The 25,235-nt window shown below is 43.9% G+C and overlaps 1 protein-coding gene across 2 annotated transcripts; it reads left to right on the top strand.

Moving 5' to 3' along the window:
* Positions 1-700: 700 nt before the first annotated feature.
* zfyve28 (zinc finger, FYVE domain containing 28) lies at positions 701-23,364 on the top strand. 2 transcript variants are annotated; one of them, XM_084569241.1, is made up of 14 exons: positions 701-1,020; positions 13,870-14,010; positions 15,943-16,080; positions 16,272-16,474; positions 16,624-16,713; positions 16,863-16,952; positions 17,036-17,137; positions 17,228-18,757; positions 19,005-19,100; positions 19,400-19,563; positions 19,650-19,766; positions 20,161-20,265; positions 20,389-20,492; positions 20,590-23,364. In XM_084569241.1, exons 1-14 carry the CDS (start codon positions 985-987, stop codon positions 20,719-20,721), a joined length of 3,048 nt encoding a protein of 1,015 aa, XP_084425367.1. In that variant the 5' UTR covers positions 701-984; the 3' UTR covers positions 20,722-23,364. The 2 variants fall into 2 exon arrangements, with proteins under 2 accessions (XP_084425367.1, XP_084425366.1); XM_084569240.1 differs by lacking the exon at positions 701-1,020 and having other exon boundaries at positions 13,653-14,010.
* Positions 23,365-25,235: the final 1,871 nt, after the last annotated feature.

The following is a 25,235-nucleotide window of genomic DNA, read 5'->3' as shown; positions in this document are numbered from 1 at the left end:
TTTACTGCTGTGTCTGCTGCACGAGAAATCTTACTTTTGCAACCCACAGACTACAATTTCTTGAACATATGTATAGTATTTCTGTTTCACTTCCTTTATAGTGGGTTCTCCTTGCCTATTTTCAGCTCTGATGTTTTGAGCTATTTTTTTAAGCAGAAATGTAAAAAAATTTAGAGGGACGCCAATAAAAACGCACATGGTAGCTTAATTAATTTCACTGTAATTTCATTTGACTATTCAATAATTTTATTTTTGTAAATATTTTGTATATATGTACTTCTCTATCTTTATAGATTATGTGTGGTAAGTGCATGTACATCGCTGCTGCATCATTTAAATGTCCAGCTCTATCTATCTATCTATCTATCTATCTATCTATCTATCTATCTATCTATCAAATTTAAAGCAGTACTGTACATGTGAACATGTGTAGGTTTTTGTGTCCAATAACTAATATATATATTTATATATTTATAGTATATTCATATAGCCCATATTTATGAATAATAATAATAATAATAATGATAATAATAATAATTCATAGTTCTTATTATCCATTTTTGAGGTTGGATGTACGGTGTTTGGGAGCAGCACGTGAATGCGCCACTTCCTGGGAAAGTGGGAGGTGAATGTTGTCAACGTGACTGTCATCAAGCAACGTTAGAGGGGCAGAGAACAGCGGAGCCGTCGGTGTAGCTCCGGTTGTCTGTATCGTTGGGACTTGGGAAGTGACCGGGCGGCGGGCAGACTGGCGGCGAACCTCGGGATTCAGGGAAGATGGAAACGGGTCGCTGCTCTCCGGTACCCGCTTTGTAGGCGCTGAGAGCCGCGGTGTAGCGTTCAGGACAAACTTACCGCACATTGTGTTTTTGTGCGAATTTGGACACCACCAGCGCTAGCTAGCTTAGCAGCCGACACTGTCAGACGCACAGGTACAGGAGAGGAGAGGAGGGGTCGGTGACAAAGGAAGGTGGCGAGGTAACGATGAACCGCTTTCGAAAGTGGCTGTACAAGCCCAAGGTAAGTTGCCGCGGATCCACGCTGTGTGTGTGTGTGTGTGTGTGTGTGTCAGCTCTGCAGTCTGTCATATTTTATGCATAGCTCTGGAGAAACAGGCGAGCCAGTGAGCTAGCCCGATCACTTCAGCAGGCAGCCACACATCTGCTAACGTTAGCCTGTGTTCCTGATGTTACACTGTATTAACCAGCAGCTGTCCCTTTGTTGTTGTCTTTTGTTTTCCAGCCACAGTCGGAGCTGACAGTGTCACAGCCCGGCTATGTGCCCTGATTCACACTGATTTATTTACAGCTGCCTTTGCCTGACATTGCCACTGATTTAAGGCATTTCTTTATGTGATTTTATTTTGGTATTTTGCAACGTATGGCATGGCCTTAATGCAAATGTGATTGCTAATAACAGCATGATCAGAAACAAAGCAGAAAAAAAATAAGATTGAAAATGGCTACAATGATAATATCGACATTTTAAATATGTTTTTATAAGTAAATAAAGAGTTATAGCATTTTAGGGCTTATTATCATTTTAGATTCTGCTGCTCTCAGTTAGCTGATTCATAATTTGGTATTTTAAAATCACAGAAAATAGTATATTTTTTTTTATAGAAGAATACAAATCTATATATTTACATAGTTTTGTTCAGATATTAAATGTACAATCAGATAGAACAGGGTTAGTTTAAGCATTTAAGCTTAAAAAAAGGCCTGAAACTAATTATTGATTATCAAAATAGTTGCCTTTTATTTTTTTCTTCTTGTTTTTTTAAACGATTGATTGTTTTAAGCTTTGTAGCATTTCTGTCGGTCTGATTTGTTTGTTGACGACGGAAATAATGAGAAAGTGTTTGGGAACTAGTCCAGAGCTTCCTGGAAAACACAAACTGTGAGCAGAAACATCACTTTTTTTTTGAGTGGGGTGAGAGCCGGTAACAGACGTGCTGCTATTCCTTAAATCAAGCTCAGGGTGTGGAAACATGCCTGACACAGCAGAGGAAGTATTAAAGGCTTGGTTGCTTTGGTAAATGAACAGTTCAATATATGCCAACTGCAGCACCTTTAAGGATGAGTGAATGCGAAGGTTTCTCCAGGGTGAAAATCCTTTTATGTTTAACCTCTTTCCTTTGGGTGTGTGGAACTTGTGTCCTCACGTCCGCATTCATAACGAGTCCAGAGAGTGTGTTTTCAACGACTTGAATGCTTTAATTATATTGACGCAAAAGTTCCAGAATAGAAATGTTTGCATAACTACTTTACATTTGTGACGTTTCTCAAAAGCAGAGTTGACTTTAGTGCAGTCAGTGTTGTGTGCCTTGGCACATTTAATACCTTAAAGGGTTCGTCAACGCATATTTGTAATTGTTGGCCTTCCTGGTTGTAGGAGACAGCTGAAATGCCGTCAAACAGACATAATCATGTCAGACAAGGCTTAAATAAAAGGCCTCTGATTACATATTATCCACCTGCTCTTAGCCACATACACACACCTGCGTCATTCCCCCTTTCTGTGTTAGACCAAGTTTGCTGTCGCAGCGTTTTTGTGGTCCATTGTTGGGGTTAGGCCGAAGTGTTTGGGGTTCACCGGGGTATTGTCGCGTTCGCAAATGACTACTGTCGCGAGAATGCTGAGCTGTTGCATCAGGGCCTCTTTCTGCCAAATCACGGCCACGGTAGGTATTAACAGAATTACACATAAGTCTGTGGGATTCAAATGAGCAGTTATGTCTCAAAGGAGAGAAAAGAAACGCGCTAAAAGCCTCTGTAATTATGCCAATCAGCATGAAAAGACAACAGCAATGAAAGGAGGGTCAGCCGGCAGCGAAGCTGCTGTCGTTTTGGCTGTGAGAGAAAATATTTCTGTACCAATTTAAGTCTTGCCTCCAGCCCCCATATTATGGCGTTTATTGTTGGACCGCTCCGTAGCATTGTCATTTAGAATCAACAGTAAACAGTTTATTACTGAACTATGTTCTCTTGGAGATAGAAAGGTGTTGAATCAGCACGTTGCCTTGACGGAAGCAGACATATTGATATTCCCCATATTAGTCCCTCTGAGAGGACTTTCTTTTGCCCCTGCTATGCAGTCCCTTCTCAGTCTCTTGGAGGGTACTGCGTGGTAAATAACAAAGCTGTCTTTCTGCCTGTGCCTGCCATCATAGTGCTAACTGCTGGAAAGAAGATGAATGTGTAATAAAGGATGGATGTCCTTGTCTTGTCAGGTCAGGTTGTGGGGGGGAAAGGGTGTAATAGTCAACCCGAAGTAAGGTCGGATTTTTTTTACCTTCCTTCAAGGCATTTGAACTGGTTTAACCGGTTTTACATTATTAGTTGGCCCCTGTTTCCCTGTGTATCTACAAAGGATACTTTGTGCATGGGTTGACGTAGTGTAGGGTAGAGTTTCAGATGAGAAAATAATCTTTGGAGAGTCTCAAATCAGTAGAGGAGCATTCATAAAAATCTACCCCATCGTACATCACCGCACTTCCAAACAAAGGCCCGGCTCCGGTTCCCAAGCAGCCAAAATGGCCAGAGTCTCCTCACCTCTCATTCGTCAGCACAAAGATGCAGAGTGACTGATGGCGAGAGAGAGGGGGAGAGAGATGTCGGCAAAACCTGTGCACTTCCTCTGTGGGACCGTGCTCCACTTCTTTGCATTCAGGAGCTGACCTTCAGATCCACGCCACCTCATCTGTCAGTGTGACGGGCTCAGAGCTCGCGCCGAGCCGGACGCGCTCACCTCCGTCGGCAGGAAGCTGCTCATTTGCTTCGTTACGTTTTAATATGTGGACGGCTTCCGCTCTGCTCTCCTTCTTTTCTAAATGGAGTGAGTGATAACTTTAGTTTAGAGGGCTGCTCTTATGCAGCTTTATTTTTGGTAACAAGTAAAACACCAGACTCCAGTTAACAAGGTTTCCTCTTGGAACTGTGTTTATAATTACTGAAAAGTTGTATTTGATTTAACAAAACAGCTTTTAAAAGTACGCGATATTGTAAAAAGGCCCATTTAATTTATTCATCAGATCACAATCCAGTTTAATATCAGAGAAAACTAAAAAAAAAACAACAATTGTTAATATTTTATAAGCTACAAGCAGCGTGCATTATTTAATAGCTAAAGGTCAAATCTCATGAAATGATCAGCACTGTGCGCAGAACAATGGTGTGAAATCACTAACATGCATGCTAACGAGACACGACGAGGCATGCAAGTATTTACCGTGGTCGTAAATCATTGTCACGCCGCCATAACAGATGCTTTATAGATGTTTGTCTACACTGTCAGGGAGAAAAGCTGACACGCTGACAGCTGACGGTTCGACAAAGAAACACATTTTTACTCTTTGTTGCCAGCTGTGTGGGCCCTACTTAAAACGCCTCAGTCGAATCTGATTTGAAAAGAAATCTCTTGAAGAGTTGGTGATGACACACAAACTTATCAACATCTGTTTGGAAAGTGGAGGCCCGGTCATTAGAGCTGGGATGCTTTGTGATTTTCCGGCTGTTAAAAAAAGTCTGTGACATTGCTGACAAAGGCCCAGTACAAATTATGATTCTCATAAAGTTAGTTGTTAATGATCATGTGACACGACCAATAAATCCATTTATATAACAATATGGTTTGTAAAAAGGAGCTGTCACCTAGAAATTAAACAATTACTTAGTAGACAAGTGCAATTTTGATAATTGTATGAACAATAAATCAGTAAAAGTGATAAATAATTGTCGGTTAAATGTGTTAATATAACTTGTGAGTGCTGTGAGTGTGTATTGTGGCATTTTGGTCAGTTGTTTGGACCAGTTACGTCTTAGGAAGACATCACTTTGGTTTTGTAATATTATGATTTCTCTGCTCTGTAGTTGTTCACAGTTTTCTGACATTTTGTACAGCAGATGATTAATCTAGAGACTAATTGTCTGCCATACTCTTCTTTACGTGGACACCTTATAAATGAACCTTTGCTGGTCCTCTGATTGGTCTGCTGACCTCCAGCCGGAGGGCTCTTACTCTTTGTCACGTCCCGACTTCCCGACCGTTCGGTGATCAGTTAACAAACCTGGTTTTGGCCTCTCAAATATGAGGATTTACTCCCTTTCTTAATTTATACTGCTGTAAACTGAATATCTGAAATCAAACAAACAAATTAATGACATTAGCTTGGCCCTTTTAGATTTCAATAGTTTTTTTACATTTTCTAATTGGCTAATCGATACTATAATGACCAGATTAATTGATGACAATTTAGCTGCAGCCCTGATTGATCTGTTTTATAACTCTAATCTAAAATTATATGCTGTATACTTAGCGAGTCATGGCAGGTAATGTAATTACAGCTCCATAAGCTGCAGAGTATGGCAGGCCTTTCTGTGGTGTTGCAGCAGCCATTGGGGGGTTTGTTTCTGCAGTGTAGGTTCTGCACACTTGGCACGGAGTCGATGGGGCAGCAAACTGCTGAGCAGTGGCCACCGCGGCTTCATATTTAGCCCCGTTTCTGGACTTCTTTGTGGATGTCCCATTCTGCTTACCCATCAGCCGTGCGGTAATTGATTTGGTGTCAGCTGCTGGGATTTAGAGAGCTGACCCTAGTGCAGATTGAGACAGGCCGGGCGATTGAAAGCCTTTTTCAAATTCGCTGCGGGATTGGGGAATCACGGAGCCACCATCTTGAAGTGTGAGGACGCGATGATTGAAGGAAAGTAGAAGTGGATGAAGGCTGAGATTTAAGATTCACCACAGGGAATCAGTCCTGACCTCGAATGATAGGTTGCACTCGCACCTGCCTGCGTGTTGTCTTCCTAGTAATTATTGGTACACTGTTTGATCAAATACCTTTTTAAATTCCTCTTACCATTGTCACTGATGATAACCATTGTCTAAGTTGGCCTTGGTTACAGTTGGGCGGATGCCACTCATTATCAGCTGTATTATCAGCATTGTCAGCTCTAGTGTTTCTTCTTTGTGGTTTCTAGGACTGGGACGATAAGACAACTGGACCAACTGTTTCAACCATTATTACGCAGACTTAGGCTCTAAGTCTGTAGTTTCCATGAGCCATAGTGTAATGACTGCCTTTAGGAAACAAGTGCTGTGTTTTTAAAAGATCCCACAAGTTGGTTTTGTTATCTTGATCAAATAAATTGCACTGTGATGTTAGATTAGCAAGATAATGAAACTGTATTCCTTTAATTTCCCCAAAGATAATGAGGGAAAAAATATCATTAACAATCTCAGGATCCTTCTATGTATAATAAAGCTAAAACTTTTTTTGAAAGATTGATGAGGTTTACTTATTTTTTTTTTACTTTGCTACCCTGCAGTGGGGTTGACATGTTAGTGTTGCAGTTTCAGATGCAGTCCCAGTTGCACAGTTCACTGGCGTACGTGTAATCTCCACTGACTGCGATCAGAGATGTGTGTGTTTCCTCACACACACACACGTACCGCTGGCGTCCATGGCTGTCATTGTCTGCAATTTGGGACAGTCTGAGCTGTGCCTACACTCTGTCACTGCTCATGACAATAAGTGGACAGAATTAGCCTGACTGTGAATCATGCGCTTCCTTCAAGACTGCAGGAAGGAACACGTACGTAACAAGGTTTGTTTAATCGGTAAAATGTGACAAAGTTGTGGATTTATGTGTCCAAAATTCACCTTCCCCTCTGTGGCCACGATTGAACAGCCAATTCTGGATTGTGTAACCAGATTATTTCTTGCATAAGAACTTCCCTGCTGTCATTGGGCGGAGGGGTGTCCCAATTTGTCACCACACTCCCATCAGGGGATCCTGGACACGCCTTGCGGCCACCTAAATCCTCTGTGCCCACCCCCGTTTTACAAGCAGCCTGCTCCACCATGTGTCAGGCACATGCACAGGTCACTGCTATAGTCCGAATGACAGATTAGACCAACCCTCAGAGAGGAGACAAGCACGCAGATTATGCCATCATCAGTCCAGATGGGCAGACCACTCTGAATATATTGAGTCAGGGAACTGATTTAAATCCGCAGTCTTCTGCGGCTCCAAATCAACTTTAGGCCGGTTAGTGCAGAAATTCTCCCCAACTATTTCGTCAATTCGGTTGCACTTTTATGTAATCGGAGATCTCAGAAAAGATTTTATGGTTTAAAAGTCACCATCAATAACTCTGTAGCTGCAGCGGTAGGGAGGAAACTCCTCATGCAAGCTGAACACGAAAGAAATGACTCAACACAACTGTACTTGCTTCAGCATCACACTGCATTCTTAGAAAGATTTTATTATTTATTCTGCCAAGTCTAATGTAAATCATAGTCAAGGAAGCTTCCTTGTTTGTTACAGACACAATGGGCTCGCTCTTGCCATGGGTTTTATGCTGAGTCCTGAATAATAAATAAGGTGATGAACTGTTCCCGGCTGCTCTTTTGCCAGTCTGCCAGCTGACTGAATGAAGCAGAGTGAACTGGTTTCCCTCTACAGAATTTGCCTCTGATCCTTGGAAGGCAGCCAGAAGGCAGCAAATTGAGCCTGGAATAGAGTATGGAGGGCACAGGCAAGGCCTCTCAGAAGTCCCTTAAGTGGGCTCGGTGTGCATGCACCGATGCTATGGATGCTCATGAAGCATTAGCCTGACAGCCGTCATCATCTGCACGCTCTGAATGAAAATGAGGCCCAGAATCAGCAGCTCAAGGAGAGAGAGAGAGAGAGAGAGAAAGAGAGAGCTGGCCGGCACGACGAAAATGTTCAGCAGCAGGCGTCTTTCAGTGACACGTTTCAATAAGAGTCACGCTGTCGCCTCTCGTTATTGATTTAAACAAAAGAGGCAGCAATTTAACTTAGTCACAGTGAAATGATGTGATTGAGGAGGTTTAACAGTAATTGTCACTATGGGCGAACTTATGGATCTTAGTAGGCTGAAATGATGTGTTTGTGACCGCAGTGGGTAGAGAGTCATCCCAAGAGAGACAGGGCACCCGGGACAACAGTCAGCGGGAGTATAGGAGGAGAGCGACCTGCACAAGGGGACAACAGCTGAATCTGCTGATTCATTTCCTCACTTGCACAAGGTAGAACTGTCATTGGTGGTGATGACACAACTCGCAAGTTCAGGAGTCAGGCCACCAGATGCATCTGTCTTAATAGGAAGAAATGATTTCTCAACTTCTTAATCCGATTGTTACCTTTTTAAGTTTTCCACTTTTTGTGTTTTTCCCCGTCTAGATGTTTTGTTGTTGCTGTAGTTGTAAGTTAAGACCAAACTTCTTTTTTTTTTTAACCATTTACTCTGACCCTGTTAAGTAAATGTCAAGGCCAGTGCTTTACTGCGAGCCAACGTATGTTATGTAAGCAGATAAAAACAGGCACTTGTTTCAACAGATAGCTCGCCTTTGTAGAGCAGCATCTAACATCATCACTGACTCACAGTCCATGTAACAAGGTAAACATTACCACAGGAGGCTGTGGATCTCGCTTTGCAAAGGCGAAAGACTAATCTTTATTCTGTTACTCTAAAATGCCTGCCCAAGGAAGTTAGTTTAGCAAGGAGACATCTCTTTTTTCTCTGCAAGAGACGCCAGTCAACTGTGCTAACAGGATGTTGCAAATAAAGCTGTTTTAGGAGGGCAAACCGTGTGTGAAAACTCATTATAAATGTAGGTGATAGTTTAGTTCTAGTTTTGTATTTATGTATGCATACATGCTACATGCTATTGCTAATGCTGCGTTTGCACAACGAATGCAACCACTAGTGTGGACGTAGCATAGTACGGTTTAGAATGACAGGAAATGTCACATCTGCCATGTGGACTAGTTAGCTCTGTAATAGTAACTGCTGTAGCCACAAATGCAAGTATCAGCTGATCTCTGTGAACTAGTGTTGGGTGGTTTTGATCTCTGCTGGGTAAATACACCAATCAGCCACAGCATTAAAACCACTGACAGGATACCCATAGGACCCAAAGGCCCCCACTAACAATATTCTGGTACCAAACACCACAGGACACCCTCAGAAGGCCCGTGTCCATTCTCTGATGAGTCACGACTGTTTTGGAGCCACATGACTTTGGTCATAATGTTATGCCTGATCAGTGTATATAATAAATAGGATATGTTTGAACTTGAGAACAGCTGGTGCAGCCAGTTCTGTGCTTTCACTTCTGATAAATGATTATTCCATACACAAAACCTGTAGAAACCCAAACAACTCGAGCACTGCTGCCTGTGTAAAACTAAACCAGCACGCTGTGAACATAGCCAGTCTTTGACTTTTCCCCCATGATGCAATGCTGCAGGAATGTTCCCTTCTTGTGTGAGGAATGCAGCAGGAGGAGGATATACGATGGCATCTTGTCTCAAACACTGCGTTTCTTCCTCCTCTGGCTTTGGCCTATATGCTTCAGCTGAATGCCATCCGTCTGTGGGCCGCGTTGTGCCCGGGCTGGGGGAAAAAAAAAAAGGTCTTTCTCTGTCTCCCACTCCTTTTTCCTGTTTGGTCATCGTGACATTTGTATCATAGGCTCAGTCACTGACGAGCAGTTGTCCTGATAAATCAGCCTCCTGACTGGTGATATCATTGCTTTTCTCTCTGTTCAGAGGTTACAGTTTGATGGGAAGATAAGTACCTATCTCATGGTGGGTTTGGTTTCTTCTCATGTAATAAAGCTTTACTTTGAGCTCACTTCCTGTAACCTGCGCTTGCAGAGAAACACACTTATTTGTTTCGATTAAACAGTTGCCAAATGCAATAAAGAATATGTTTTGCCTTGCAACAATCTACTATTCACCCTTGCTTCAAGTTTATAGAGTTTATGACCTTGTTAAGAACCGCATGAAACACTTTATTTACTCAGAGTAATACAGACTCAGAGTTGCCTGTGTTGGGTACGGGTTAGATGACCTCTCTGCTCCACTTCTCCAGCTCATTCAGTAAACATGACATAGCAGAGACGTCTAAATTCACACACACAAGAGCAAAGATTTGCAGGAATTTTATTGATTTTCCTTCTGTGGGATTCGGTTTGACAAGAGAAACGCAGCGAGTTCTGAGTTTAGAAACAAACTGGGTTTTATGTTGGACTGACAAGTGTCTGCCCTGCTGAAGGAGCCTTGGGCGAGAAAAGAAATGTCGATCTGCTCCTTTCCAGCTGTTCTGTAACTCAACGTATCTGATTTAACTGTACTTGTACTTGTGACTGCCAGCTAATACACGTTTGACCTTGATAAAAACAAATACAGGTTGCAAAATTTTGTGTACAAGTCACCATGTGTTGATAAGGATTTTCTTGATATTAGTTCAACTAATACCCTTCTTAGCAATGTTTATATCCCTGCATCTCCTCCCTTCTCTGATACAATGCATCCTAGCCGTAGGATATATCTCTGTGTTTCCTCCTTTCTGTTTGTTTCATTATTAATGAGCTAGAGTGAGGGGAACAGAACCATGTATCATATTCAGAGAGAGAAGCGATGGTCCGCAGGGAGCGCATCACGCAACAGGAAACACTGCAAACTTAAGGGGAAAAGTCCTGCGAGAGGTTTCGGTAACTACTGGCGTTCTGTGGATCTTCACTTCCAGACATCGAGCGCGAGGGAGGCATATGAACCTGTTCACCGACTCCTCCCTGCTTCCAGTCTGCACAGTCATGCTGTCCTTTTTTTAAACTGTGCCGTCGCTGGGGGCATTGCTGGGCATTGCTGGGATGATGCACGTCGGCATGTAGTTGCCATTTCCAGAACCGTTGACCTTCTGGTTAACCCGGGCCCTCCCCAGGATGTGTGTGTTTCTATGTGTGATAAGTTTGTTGGTTTTGTGATTTATAAATTGGTGTCTTGATATTCAGTTTGAGTTTGCAGTTACATTCGACAAGAAACAACATATGCACAGTTGTTGCGTTTGCTTTTTTTAGTGCAGTTCCTTGCTTGTGTCGTGCTCCTCACAATGAGGGCTTACCTGCTGGGAGATAATGACACAAATCTTCTACTAGGACCAGGCTCTGTAGCCACTCATATGATTCTTTGGAGCTTTCACACTATACACTGATCAGGCATAACATTATGACCTAATATTGAGTAGGTCTCCCTTGTGCCTCCAGAACATTTCTGACTCGTCAGAGAATGGACATGGGCCTTCTGAGGGTGTCCTGTGATGTCTGGCAACAGGATGTTGTTAGTGGGGGTCTTTAGCTCCTATGGGTTGAGGAGAGGGGCCTCTGTGGGTCAGGCTTGTTCCAGTGCATCCCACAGATACTTGATCAGTTTGGGATTTAGTAAATTTGGAGGCCAGGTCAACACCTTGTCCTGTTCTTCATGTTTTTTTGAGTTGGTCCTAAACTGCTTTTGTGTGTGTGCCTGTGTCAGGCTGCATCCTGCTGGGGATGGCTGCTGCCATCAAGGAGTGCCATTGCTATGGGGTGGGGGTGCCTGGTCTGGTCTAAGTAACATCCACATGAATGCCAGGTCCACATGTTTCCCAGCAGAACATTGCATTGTCACAAGATGGTCAATGTTATTTACTTCTCCTGTCAGTGGTTTTAATGCTGTGGCTGACCGGTTTATTAACCTTTGTTAACTTTTCTTGTCAGGACTTTGTTTCTTATATATATTTTCCCCCATACTCGTAGGAAATGTGGACGTGTATGAATGTGTATCTGTGTTGCTCTCATAAATGTTTTGCTCATAAATCACCAGAATACCTCAACAAATGTTGTTAAGCTGACCCGTGTGGTGCCCTACTTACCTGATTTTATTTTCGTCCCCACAGACCGGCATTATGTTGCTGTATTATATTCCCTCTCGTTTGTGCTCAATTGCCTTTGAATGTCTACTCCCTCTGCTCTTCTCTGTTGCTTTCTCTTGCTCCTTTATTTGCACGAGATCTGTTTTGTTTTTTATCCTCAAAGAAGAAGACCACTAAAAGAGTTGCATTCACTGATTAAAGTGAGGATAGCTTCCTTTAAAATACTCCACCTGTTAGCACTTCAGGGCTGTAGTAACTCTGTATTGTAACCAGGAGGCTTAATCATTGCACTGACTTGCCTGCCTCACATAGAAAAGTACCAAGCTGGATATCTACAGACTGCAGCTGCTCATGTCTGACAATGTATTCTTTTCTCCTGCAGAGCTAGAAACGAGTGCACCCCATAATTCCCTCAAGCATTACACATAGAAACAAGGGTAGTGACACTGAAGCACAGCATTCGGGTCTCTGGATTGATTGTTGCTCGGTGCTACCCCTCAGCACCCTGTAACAGGCTAAACAGTCGTAACAGAGGACGTCAGGAAACATTCTTCATCCTTTGTTGCTTTATTTCCTCTTTGCGTGACATCTGTTACTAAATTTTGCAGCTAAAATTAATAATTGACTTACCCCGTGAGCTCAACAAGCAGGTTTATGACACTAGGGAGCTAAACCAGGGATGAGTTTAGGCAAAGGAGAGCTTCGTCGTCGCTCTGGCGGTGCTGCTAGATGGAAGGGAGCCAAAGAGTAGGAGGAGATATTTAGTAATAGTAATTTCAGAGGCGTTTTACTTTTAAAAGTGTGGTGTTAACACAGAGTGTGCATCTTGCATTGCTCTTTAAAAAGATGTTTCTACAGACAGGCTCTGGAGAGGCACTCTGCTGGGAGCGGGCTCGCGCTGTAATGTCTTTGTTTGTAGGTAATGCTCATAGGGTCATCAAAAAGATAGCATATGATAAACATCCTGAACTGAGCGTAATACAATTAGGCCAGGCCTAACAAGGTTGCCTCTCAGATAAGCTCATTTCACACATGAACCCCACACAATGCTCGGCGTATTGTCGCCAGCAGCTCCTTTGGTCGATGTCCTCCAGTACACGCGTAAATCCAGAGAATTGCTCTTAAAATGAGAAGAAAACGCCACCTTTACAACACTGGAGGCGTTGCTTGACGTGTTGCCCACTGAGCCACAAAACACGTAAAAACGTAGCAGCGGCCGTCTGACTTGCCACGACAGATTCACGTCCTCTCTACTGATAATATTGCACAACACAATAGAAAATAGTGTAAGAAATAGTCTGGTTGTATTTGAATAAAGTTGAGCTAGTGAACTGTAATAGCTGCATTTCTTGATCTAGGCTAAAGAGTGCATTGTAAGTTGTGTAATGGAGAAAAGGAAAACGTATAGACTTAAAATAAATACCGGTTGAAAAGACCTGGTCCTGAAATGATGGAGAAATGACAAAGACCGTCTGTACTTTGCATCCCACACAAATGATCAGGAACCTGTGCAATTTGAATAGCCAGTCAATGTTCTGCATTACACCCCGTCTGCATGCGATTAAAATCATGTCAGTGTGAGGGACCGGTGTGCGTGTAAAGATGTGAACAGATGACGAAAACAAGTTGTATTTAAAATAAAGCGATTTTCAATTTAAAAGACCTAGTATCTCATCTGGAGCGCCAATTGAACGTCTCACCTTTGGTACCAGACTATCCTGATGTGGCCCTGAGTTTAATCATAACTCCCCCCATGAAATTTTAAACATGAGTCGTCTCCGACAGCAAAAAACATAAAGCACTATGTCACTAAACCTCGTGGCTCGACGAATAATAAGCTGTTTTGAGATGTAAGGATAGGTCGGACGATTTCACAGCTGTGGGAGCTCTTAATTGTGTCATCCAACCTTTTTGTGCAGCTGGCTTCGCTGTGACTTCATTTATATTAACAGAGGAGGTTGTGACATTCATCCACTACAGCTCTTATCAAGCATTCATGATGTCTATTAATATATTTCTAGTGATTTACAACCTTTAGTTGTTTTGAAAGGTCTTTGCACTGCCTTGATTATAATGTTTCTCATTAGCAGCCGTACCAGTATTGAAAATGACCTCATTATGTTTTCTCCTTGTGTTTCTGCGCAGAGGACGGACCCTCAGCTCCTGGCCCAGTTCTATTACGCTGATGAAGAGCTCAACCAGGTGGCCACCGAGCTGGACAGCCTCGACGGCAGGAAGGACCCTCAGAGGTGCACCCTGCTGGTCAACCAGTTCCGATCCTGTCAGGTCAGCGCTGAGAACAAACAAACGTCGTCACCGTCTTTTCCCTTTTGGCGTAAATAATCCACAAAAATAGCCCTTTGAGAGGAGCAATTTGAGCCAAATCAACCCCCAGCTTTGATTTCATTCATTTATTTTAGCTTCCTTTCATTCACATAACCACCTGGCTGGACCTCGGTTGTGGCCCCAGAATGAAAAATACACAAAGCCTTTGTTTATCTCCCTGTGGATACAGGCGTGGTGATATGACCATTGCCTTACAGAACACTGCTTATGTGATGCAGTTTGCTGATAAGGTGAGATAAGTAGACTTTATTGGAAGTGGCCGGTGAACACACTCATCTTTCCCCTGATAACGCCGGGTGTCATGTGCTATTAGTAAATGGTTACGAGAGTGACATCTTTAGAAAGAGGACTTATACAAGAGCAGATTTGGTCGAAGAAACTGCCTCGGTAATTAGAGTTGGTTCAAATACCTGTCACACTTTGAATCATCTGACTAATAATCAGGTTGAATCTGAGCTACGGCCTGAAATAGAGGGATCTTAAGGTACGAACCCATAGGGAGTTAGTGCATGTGGTGATAGCGGTATTTGTTTAAGGTCTGCACGAGGTCAGGGCTGAGAGGAGCTTAGGAGGTGAGGCTGTGCATGAGTGATGGCTGCCGTGCTGCATCATGCTGAGAGATCTGGAGGTTGTGGAGGAGATTCTCATCTGGCCTGTTGTGCCTCACCCCCCCCACCCCCCACCAGCAGCAGGGCGCACAGGGAGAAACACTTAATAAGGTCATCACTTGATCCCCGACTGTTCTGTCTCTTTCCCCTCTATCTTGCTCTCTGCCGAGCTGTCACCTTGTTTTTCATCTGTGTTTCATTCTCGGTCAGGCTGAGCTTTTGTCTGTAACTCAAAGTAGGCTGATTTTCTCCCTCTGCAAGTTGCAATGAAAATGTTAAACAGCTAAGCACTTATAAGCCCAGGGAGGAGAGCTTTTTTAGAGTGGCATGCCTCCGAGGCATTTAAGGGTTTTGGACGAGGAGTTAAGCAGCATGATACCCCACAGCCCGAGGCCCCAAGAATAGAAGGCAAGTACATTCAAGCCAAATTGTTGCGCTTGAACCTGCCCCTGTGAGTATCGGCTCTTATTCATGGACCTCTGTGGGGGTCGCTGGCATGCTGTTCATATTATGTTGGCACGGCTGTTCGTACGGCGTGGCCTGCTGGAGCAGCCGTGCTAGTTTGAGACAAAGAAGAGACGGGTCAGAGACGGGCAGTCCTTTCTTATCCTGATAAAATGATAGAATAGATAGCGTTGCGTCAGACAGACACACAGGTATCACGTACAAGTCACTGCCCCGACACGCTCGCAGATCGTGGGGTGGCTCTCAGGCCGGGCCAAGACACATGTGCAGCACGCAGCCATAGAGGAATCAGTGGTTAAGCTCTCCCTCTCAAAGCTTTTTAATCTTTCTCCTCGGGGCGAGCAGAGAAAGACGCAGTGCTGTGCCTGACAAGATTACAGTGCACAGTGCAGCTGCGGTGGAGTGAAAGGCTCATTGTAAGTCATTGTTATGGCTGTTGTACATGCCAGCGGCACATAAGCTCTTGATTAGCTCTTGTTGTGTGTGACACTGCATTTTCACTGCTGGAATTATGGGCTTCAGTTCAGTGTTTTCATTAACGGAGAATGTAGCTGCGAGGGCCTTAATGCTCTCGTGTACTTGTCAAATTGTTTTCTTTCTCTTTCTAATCAATGGTCTTCAAGCACCGCAATATAACGGCCTCCTTCTCGAAAGGGTGACAAACGATTAAGCGTGGATTATTGACCAACATTAGCCGCGGAAAATTCCTTTTTCAAAAACGCATTTCTCCTCGCTGTTGTTTACCCCTCCGAGTAGTTTGTTCAATTTTGTGCTCTGTCACTCTTGTGTTCATCTGTAGGACAATGTGTTGAACATTATCAGTCAGATCATGGATGAATGTATCCCCAACGACCGGGCCAACAGAGACTTCTGTGTCAAGTTCCCTGAGGAGATTCGTCATGACAACTTGGCAGGGCAGCTGTGGTTTGGGGCTGAGGTAGTGTATTCCCCGCAGCATCACACTGGAAGAAAACAACCTTGCACAAGTCTTATATACACACACGAATAAAATACCATATTTCACTTCTACATTTGTTTCTTGATGGTCAACTGTGCCATTATAAACACTGTTTTCACAATTGAATCCTCTGTGCAAGGATGATTAATGAAGCGCTTGTTCCTGTCCAGTGTTTGGCTGCAGGCTCCATCATCATGAACAGGGAGATAGAGAGTATAGCGATGAGACCCCTGGCTAAGGACCTCACTCGCAGCCTGGAGGAGGTACGGAACATCACCAGAGACCAGGCCCTGAGAGACCTCAACATGTACACAGACCGCATGAAGGACGCATTGCGACATTTTGACGGCCTTTTTGCCGAGTTTGAGCTCAGGTAAACGAGGGACCAGACATTGCGATTTATCGTATCCACGAGATTAATCCACATTTGTAATCCGGTGAAAGGATTTTGCCAAAAAAAAATCATTCAGCAAACAGCAGCGAATGTCATTACATTCCACTCTCCTTTTCTTTCCTTGCCAGCTATGTGTCAGCCATGGTGCCTGTGAAGTCTCCCAAAGAATACTATGTACAGCAGGAGGTGATTGTCCTCTTCTGTGAGACTGTGGAGAGGTGAATTTGCCGAGTGACAAACATACTTGAAAAATAACGAGCCGTAGAGCTGCTGACTTTAGTTGGAATTAATCTGAATCTAAACAAACACGTGGAGATGACGTGGTTCATTATTTTTGTCACGTTTTCCTCTCTCTCTGTTGTCTCAGGGCCTTAAAGCTGGGCTATCTCACACAGGATATGATCGATGACTACGAACCCGCGCTGATGTTTACAATTCCCAGACTAGCCATTGTGTGGTAAGCGTTGCCTGTACTTCCGTCGGCCTCTTTGTTTTCCACTCATTTCCACCCTCTTACAGTTTTCTAAACATATCTTTCAGTGGGCTGGTTGTGTATTCAGAGGGACCTCTCAACCTAGACCAAAAATCAGAGGACATGTCCGAGCTCTTCAGGCCTTTTCGCACTTTATTGAAGAAAATAAGGTACAGCCTATGAATATCAAACATCGCAAAAATGTTTTATATTTTTTCCTCTATCACGATGCTACAGCTGTCTTGTGGTGCTTTTTGCAGAGACCTGCTGCAGACCCTGACTGAGGAGGAGTTGGTGACGCTGGAGAGGAACCTGTGTATTTCTCAGGATGGAGAGTTGTCCACAAGCCAGGGGCTGGCTGCAAACGGCGCTCCGGCATCGGCCCAAGAGAATCACTCATCATGCAGCCCTGCTAATGACACCTCCAAAGGGGAGAGTGAGGGGGAAGAGGAGCAGCTGGCTGTGTTTGTCTGTCCCAGTCAGGAGGAGGAGTTGGCGGAAGTGGAAAAGGGCTGGGAGGAGGTGGAAACTGAGAGGGGAGAGGAGGAGCAGGAGCAGGGCCTTCTCTGTGAGGAGGCAGAGGAGGCTGAGCTGGCCTGCTCCATGCAGTACGACGAGGAGGAACTGGAGCAGCTCAACATGATGGTGTACCGTGTGGGAGATGAGATGTCCACCCTGCTGTCTCCTCCCAGCCAGGGGCAGTCCCCAGCACATGGTCCAAACCGAGGAAGCTCCAGTGCGGCTTCCAGCACTGAGGCCTCACCACGCAGGATTATTGGGATCCGGGGAAGGACAGGCATCTATGTAGAGGAGGAGGACAGGGTCTTCTTCATGGAGGACCTAGATGCAGCAGGAGATGGCATCACCAGCATTTCAAGAGAGGCTTGTAGTTGTGTCGTCTCCCCTCCCAAAGAGTCCGTCCGTCCTGTGCAGCGCAAGCCCGGACCACGTCCAGACTCTGTTAGGAATGGGTGGTACTCTGAGACGACATCCGAGCAGCCTTGCCCACAGCCACACAGCCTGAACGCACACTGTCCTCCTGCAAAGCGACCCCCGTGCACCTCTGCCCCCGGTTCTGAACCTCTGCCTTACACCAATGGGTGGGAGATGGGTTTAGAAGGCACAGCGTCTGAAACAGCTGAGGTCATCGCCCATCGTATGGGAGGGATGAAACTGTCTGCCACGGTCATCTTCAACCCTCGCTCACCCAGCTTGACAGAGCTGGCTGTGGACAAGCTGCTGCTCCCTCGGCCCCCTCCGTCTGAGATTGAGCCCTGCGGCCCCCTGGTGGCCACTCACTGCCTGCTCAACTCCTGCGTCTGCTGTGGGAGCTGTGAGGACGGCCACGATGATGGCACCACCACGGAGACCGCCGGACTCGGATTAGGCCTCGCTCTGGGACTGGACAAGCATCCTAAGACCCCGGCTTCTGGCGCCGTCATCCAGTCTTCTGCTTGTCGGCTGCCGCCACGCGGTCACGATCCTCACGGTAAGGGTGAGGTTGCCCAGTTGACTCCCCCTTCTTCAAACTGCTCTGAGGAGCCGCTGGAAGAAGATTCGAATTCCCAGCTCTGTGAGGAGTGCCTGGTGGTGGCTCCAGAGCCGGGGCATCGCACTCAGGACTGTAGCTCTAGCAGAGGGGATGGAGCCTCCCCGTGCAACCACCAGCTGAGAACTGATAAGAGGCATGCCAGTGGAGGCCGACAGAGGGAGAAGGAGACGGATAAGGACAAGGGAGAAAATAAAGATGCGAAGAAGGACACCAAAGAGGACAGCAGGAGGAGCTCCAGGTGTGCAGTCATTTTTGGTTAATGTTGAGTTTCTTCTCTTATCATGTGTCGTCTGGGGCAAGTTTGAGCTTCTACCCATCTTCTATGAAAGTATTTGTTTTGGTTTGCATTATTTCATTCTACATTTCATATTATTCTTTCATGAATCATCTTTTTATGTTCCCATAATTTAATCCCTTTTACGTTTGTTTAACCATTACATATTTATTTCTCCTTTTTTTTTTTTTTTTTATTTGGTTGTTTTTAGTTTTCAGAACTCTCCCCTCAGCTCTGTGTCAGGTAGTGACTGCGACAGCGTGTCGGTCACCACATGTAGTCTGTCGAGCAGTGCATATACACCCAGGTAACTAATTGTTCTTCAAAGCGTGTGTCACTGTCATATGTTTGTATTTCCTTCCTTCTCACGCTTCAGCAGTGATTAAAGGAACAGTTTTGTTATTCTTCGGTCTTTTGCCTCAGATTTGTCAATCAGCATTCATGATCTTCAAGCTGAGGTTTAATCAGACAGATGTTAAAAATATATATTGTCCTGCTTGTATATCTGCAACATGGACAAAATATTGTCCCCTCACAGCTTTCATTCATCTTGTTGGGAAAAGTATGAAATGATCATCCTTTTCTGTTTCTCATCCCTTCCTGCAGCCCCGTCAGCAGTCTGACCCCCAGCTCGGGGACGTCAGAAGACCCGGACCACCAGGAGATCCAGGTGGCCCTGCACAATGTCAAGGTGGCGGCCAGGAACAAGATCCGATCGCGTTTCCACAGCAGCAGCGACCTCATCCACCGCCTCTTCGTTTGTATATCAGGTAAAGGCTTAGATTGATTCTCTTAGTCCTTGCATATTTCAGTCTCTCTTGGACTGACATCCGTAATGGGTTCTTGTGTGACACAGGTGTTGCCGATCAGCTGCAGACCAACTATGCTAGCGACCTTCGCGGCATCCTCAAGACTCTGTTTGAAGTCATGGCAACCAAGTGCGAGCAGGGAGACAATGATAAGCAAAAGAAAGGTGAGGAAATGTGAATGGCATTTGTATAATACAGACAGAATTCAAAAGTGCCTTTTTTAATTTAACAAAAGTGAAAGTATGAATTTTTATTGGAATCCAAGTGAATGATGATGGGTGTGATGCCAAAACAATTGGCATCACACCCATCATCATTCAAAACAATTGGACATTAAACTAATTGAGTGAAACTGAATAAAATAAATCACTACCAAAGCCTCTCCTTCGACTGTTTTGAATCACTTCATGTCATGGCTACTGTAAATCCTTTTCACCTGCCTCAGCTCTTCTGCACTACGTCGTCCCTATAACTGAGCCTTCACTCTGCAACAGGGCTTTTAACATAAACAAAAATCAATCAAACTTTACCCTGGTTTTCTTCTTTCGTCGTATCCAGCAGGTCCTGTTCTGCGCAGTGCGGTTCTGGAGGACTGTGCTCTGTGTCAGGAGACCATTTCCTCATCGGAATTGGCAGCCAAGGCCCGGGAGGGCCAGTTCGAAGGTCAGCAAATTCACAAGCAGTCCCACGCGGAGTTTAGTTGAAATGACAGCCTGTTACGTTTCCCTTTTCTCGACCAACGTTCAGCCGGTAACAGGTCTGCTATGTGTTTATTGTTTCTTGTAGACCCTCCTGACTGGGTCCCTGATGAAGCCTGCAACTCCTGCATTGCCTGCAAGGCTCCTTTCACAGTCATCCGCAGGAAGCATCACTGTAGGAGCTGTGGAAAGGTACGATTTTAGCCTTAAGATGCTCAGGGGGCAGAATTCTCGGTGTGACAGTATCATGTGAATGTTAACCAATATGTTCCATATTGTGTAATTTCAGATCTTCTGCTCTCGCTGCTCTTCCCATTCTGCCCCGTTGCCTCGATACGGCCAGGTGAAGCCGGTCAGGGTTTGCACACACTGCTACATGTTCCATGTCACGCCCTTCTACAGCGACAAGGCGGGCATCTGACCTCAGATTATCACCGAAAGCACACAGTCTGCAACAACAAGAGCATATGCAACTGACAGATCCTCGGCTGTGTACAAAGCGAGTGCAACACTGCTCTAGTAAACCTTAATGGCTGTGATTGTACCTGCTAAGCATGGCTTCAGAATAAGGAGGAGACAGACAAGACGAGAAGCCACGGAGGGACGATGCGGTCTGTTTCCGAGAGATGCTGGGAATCAAAGTGTCTTTCAGTGCCCACCACAAATGATTCACAAATGCCTGTGTGTCTGCAGAGGTGCTGAAGGGAGATGGTATGAGCGGGCAATAACAGATTTTGAGGTGGCGTTGTGCAGCAGCCGTCTATAGTATCACAAACTCAGAACAGGCCGCCTTGTTTGTTTTGTTGCTTTAGGTGTAAATGAAAGGACTTGTGACATATTTTGTATGCTTTAGCGAGCTTCCTAGATTTGTGGCCAAGCTCCCAATGAACTCGGATTACTTAAAAGAATGTAAGTCATGATCACCGTGTAAATAAGGATGATTCTGGTAATAACCACGCTCGATGCTATATTTGGGAACTGTAAACCAATCTTCACCAGGCCACCAGTCCCACTAAAGCAAAAACTGAAACACAAACTCTTTTATATGAGATTCCTTCATGCTTTCAATGGCAACGAATGTGTAATTCTGTATCACTTTGTGAGATGGGGTGGAGATTCCAACAAGTGGTGATGGGCTGTGCCTATTGCTTTTTTACTGTTGCACCGTGGCGGCATGGCGAGTTTTCTCTGAGGACCCTGCTGCACGCTGAGATGGATAAAAGGGATTCCTTAGTCATCACTGTCAGGTCTTAAAGTCCCCCTAGTGGAGAGTTGACCTCTCGTTGCTCAGTATCCCCAATAGTGGCACAATTTGTGTAATTTGTTTTGAACCGGAGGCCTTCTCAGGTGCTGGCCTACAGGAATACAGGCCGACTATTGCCCACTGTTTTTCCTCTTCCTCACAAAGTTTATAGTGCAATATGGTGACTACTAATTGCAATGGCCCTGCACAGTTAAAACACAACCCTTAACTATTTAAATTGCAGTTGCAGGCTGTTTGAAAGAGTGCGTCGATATGTGTTTACACTAAATTGTCTCCATCTTTGCCTCTGCTGGTACTTTCAGACAGGAGCGGATATTTTGTTCCCGGTCTGATATGATTTTCTCCTGCCTTCCTTTCTGCTCATCAGGCTGCTTCCATTGCAGTGACAGTCTACAAAGTATCTTCCATACTTACAATATACCTGTTTGTTCATCTGAATGCTCTGAGGTTTCCAATACGGACCTCTGAGCAGCAGTGACAAATGATCTCATTACAGTATACCCATCTGCTCTGACGTAAAGCAGTCTCTCAGGCATTACATATTTAGAATCACTCACTGCTCTTGGATCGATCTTATTATATTTTCATCAACAAACATATAAACTCACTTTGAAAAGGTATGCTTTTTCTTTTATAAAGAACAAAAATAATGTATGAAGCTATAATTTCTTTTATGTAAAAAAACAAACAAGTAATCATGCAGTAATTAAAGAGTGGGATATCTTATTATTATTATTATTGTTTCAGAGCTTGGTCTTATTTTCTAAAAACTCCAGTACATTTCCATGATAAGAGCTGTGTAAAATACTCAAGAAACAAATAATGTTATATAGTTTTAAATGCGATGTATATTGAAATAAATGACTTTTTCCTGTTTCAAGAAATCCGACCGACTACTTCTCGTCTTTACTTACTTGAATTTCTGCCTGGAAATGTGTCTATAGATTTATGTCTTGCATAGACTGACCAACCATTCACTTGCCATCTAATCTCTAATGCCATGCTGTTACACGCAGACTATGAATCTGAATGAAATTCTCTTGTCTCCAGCTAAGATAATAGGCTTAATGAGATGGCAACCCCATCTTCTAGTTAGCACATGCCTTGTTTTCTAAGAAGAGCCTGGAGTTGAGTGTATTTTTATTTGAATATTGTCAGACTGCATACTCTGTAAAGATGCTCATTTACTGCCTGGAACTCCTTTAGTTATGATGTGCCAGTTTTTCCTGGCACTTGAGTCAGCAGAGCGTGCCTACTCATGATGAGCAACACTCTGCTTAACAGAATGTAATGAGTCTTAAAGAGTTGGAGGCATTATTATCGGAGTTTCTTTCCCTGTAAAGAGGCTTTACATCACCTAACATGGAAAGATGAGCTTACTGCTCATCAAGAACCACTTCGGTTTTACAGTTAAGGAAATTCTTCCCGACAGGAAGCTCTCTCTATGAGGATATATACTAAAACCCTAGTTTAATGAACATACACTGCCTGGCCAAAATAAAAGTTGCCACCAAAAAAAAGGTCACAAGGTCTAATATGTTGTTGGACTTCGTTTTGCTTTGATTACAGCACACATTCTCTGTGGCATTGTTTCAATAAGCTTCTGCAATGTCACAAGATTTACATCCATCAAGTGTTGCGTTCATTTTTCACCAAGATCTTGTATTGATGATGGGAGAGTCTGACCACTGTGTAAAGCCTTCTCCAGCACATCCCAAAGATTCTCAATGGGGTTAAGGTCTGGACTCTGTGGTGGCCAATCCATGTGTCAAAATTATGTCTCATGCTCCCTGAACCACTCTTTCACAATCTGAGCCCGATGAATCCTGGCATTGTCATCTTGGAATATGCCCGTGCCATCAAGGAAGAAAAAATCCATCGATGGAATAACCTGGTCATTCAGTATATTCAGGTAGTCAGCTGACCTCATTCTTTGGACACATAATGTTGCTGAACCTAGACCTGAGCAACTGCAGCAACCCCAGATCATAGCACTGCCCCCACAGGCTTGTACAGTAGACACTAGGCATGATGGGTGCATCACTTCATCTGCCTCTCTTCTTACCCTGATGCCCTCATCACTCTGGAACCGGGTAAATGTGGACTCATCAGACCACATGGCCTTCTTCCATTGCTCCAGAGTCCAATCTTTATGCACCCTAGCAAAACGAGGCCTTTTTTCCTGGTTAGCCTCACTGATTAGTGGTTTTCTTAAGGCTACACAGCTGTTCAGTCCCAATCCCTTTGACTGTTTTTTTTTTTGGCCAGGTGTATTTCCTAATCAAAATTTAACTTAGACTTTTTGGTTTGTATGGCACAATTTGAACCAGGGGTTTTACAAGTTGCCTTCTCAGTCTTATTTATTATATTATTTTAATTCCACATTTTGTTTCCAATTAAAACTGGCTATCACTCTTTTCTCTCTCAAATTGGAAGTCCCCCACCTCAGTCTTTAGTGATTTTAGTGAACCAACATTATCCTAAACACCTATTTGACTCCAGAATTGGTAAACCTGATTTTTATGTTCCCAAATAATAAGAAACTTCCACCCTCAAAAGTATCTCCATGTATTTCTTTATCTCCTGCCAATAAAGAGTGATGGACCAAGACATCCCGCAGGGACATGGAGCTGTTCTTCTTTATCTATTCCACATTGGCAGTGTTATAAAAAAAAAAATCTCACACTAAGATGTTTTTCCGTCCGTGTTCTCTCCGTGATGGGAAGCAAGTTCTTTTAAAGTGCTGCTCGTAAATCTCTGGCAATTTGTCCCCTGATAACACAATATTGGCCTTCTCTTTTAAATATGATGTCTCATTTTCTTTTAATGCTTTCACCTCTGGGTATCATTTCGAAATCAAATTCCAAGCCCAATCCAAATTGTGTGTGGGACTAAACATGTGAACTCCTTCCCTTCAAAGCTCTTCTCTTCTCTTTGTCTGCCCTTGGTAATATCTCTGTTGCAGGTGTCTGTGTAGTCTTGCTCCAAGATGTTCAGATTCATAACAGAACTCCTGTTTTACTTTGACAGATGTGTGCATTTACCAGACATGAAGCGTTAAAGGAAAACCAGGTGGAGTGATTTTGGACCTTGAGACAAATTTGAAACAGTTTCTGCTTAAGATTGGTTTTGAGGTTTTCCAGTTTATTGGGAACCATTCAGTTGTTTTGCAAAGGCAGTAATAAATTCAAACAGAAATCCTTAAAACAAACAAACAAAAAAACATGCGTCACACTATTGCATGCAGGAACCCATTTATTGTCAAAAACACTAAATAATCCCCAAACATTTAAGATCTCTGAAACAGCCTCAGAGATGCTCGTTGTTAACGCAATCCATGTGAACGAGTCAGCAGTGAATTAGAGTCAAGAACAGCAGTATTGGACACAGGAGCTGCAAATAAATCATGAATGAAACATCTCTGGAGGGAGCTGGTCTGATTCACACGGCGCCCACTAGGTGGCAGCACACGGTCGTGGTGCAAACGCTTGTACAGCACTGAAGCATAATATTTGAGTTTATTTAATTAAATATCAAACTCTTGTGTGTCGTGTCAGTAAAGTTTAACAACATTATCAACTTCTAAACGTACTCCTTTAACAGTAACGTCGCTGTTTATGATGGCCAGCATCCTAAAAAATAACTTTTTAATCTCCTATAGAGGAGCATGG

This window comes from Chelon labrosus (genome assembly GCF_963514085.1).
Source record: "Chelon labrosus genome assembly, chromosome: 20".
NCBI lineage: Eukaryota > Metazoa > Chordata > Actinopteri > Mugiliformes > Mugilidae > Chelon > Chelon labrosus.
The sequence above is the reverse complement of the archived record's forward strand: the minus strand, read 5'-3'. Positions and strand labels throughout refer to the sequence as shown.

Coding starts and splice junctions, on each gene's coding strand:
- zfyve28 (XM_084569240.1), top strand. CDS start 13,798: ATGTTTCTCATTAGCAGCCGTACCAGTATTGAAAATGACCTCATTATG. Junction 19,564..19,649: donor CCTCTTCGTTTGTATATCAG/GTAAAGGCTTAG, acceptor TGTGTGACACAG/GTGTTGCCGATCAGCTGCAG. Junction 20,493..20,589: donor ACTGTAGGAGCTGTGGAAAG/GTACGATTTTAG, acceptor GTGTAATTTCAG/ATCTTCTGCTCTCGCTGCTC.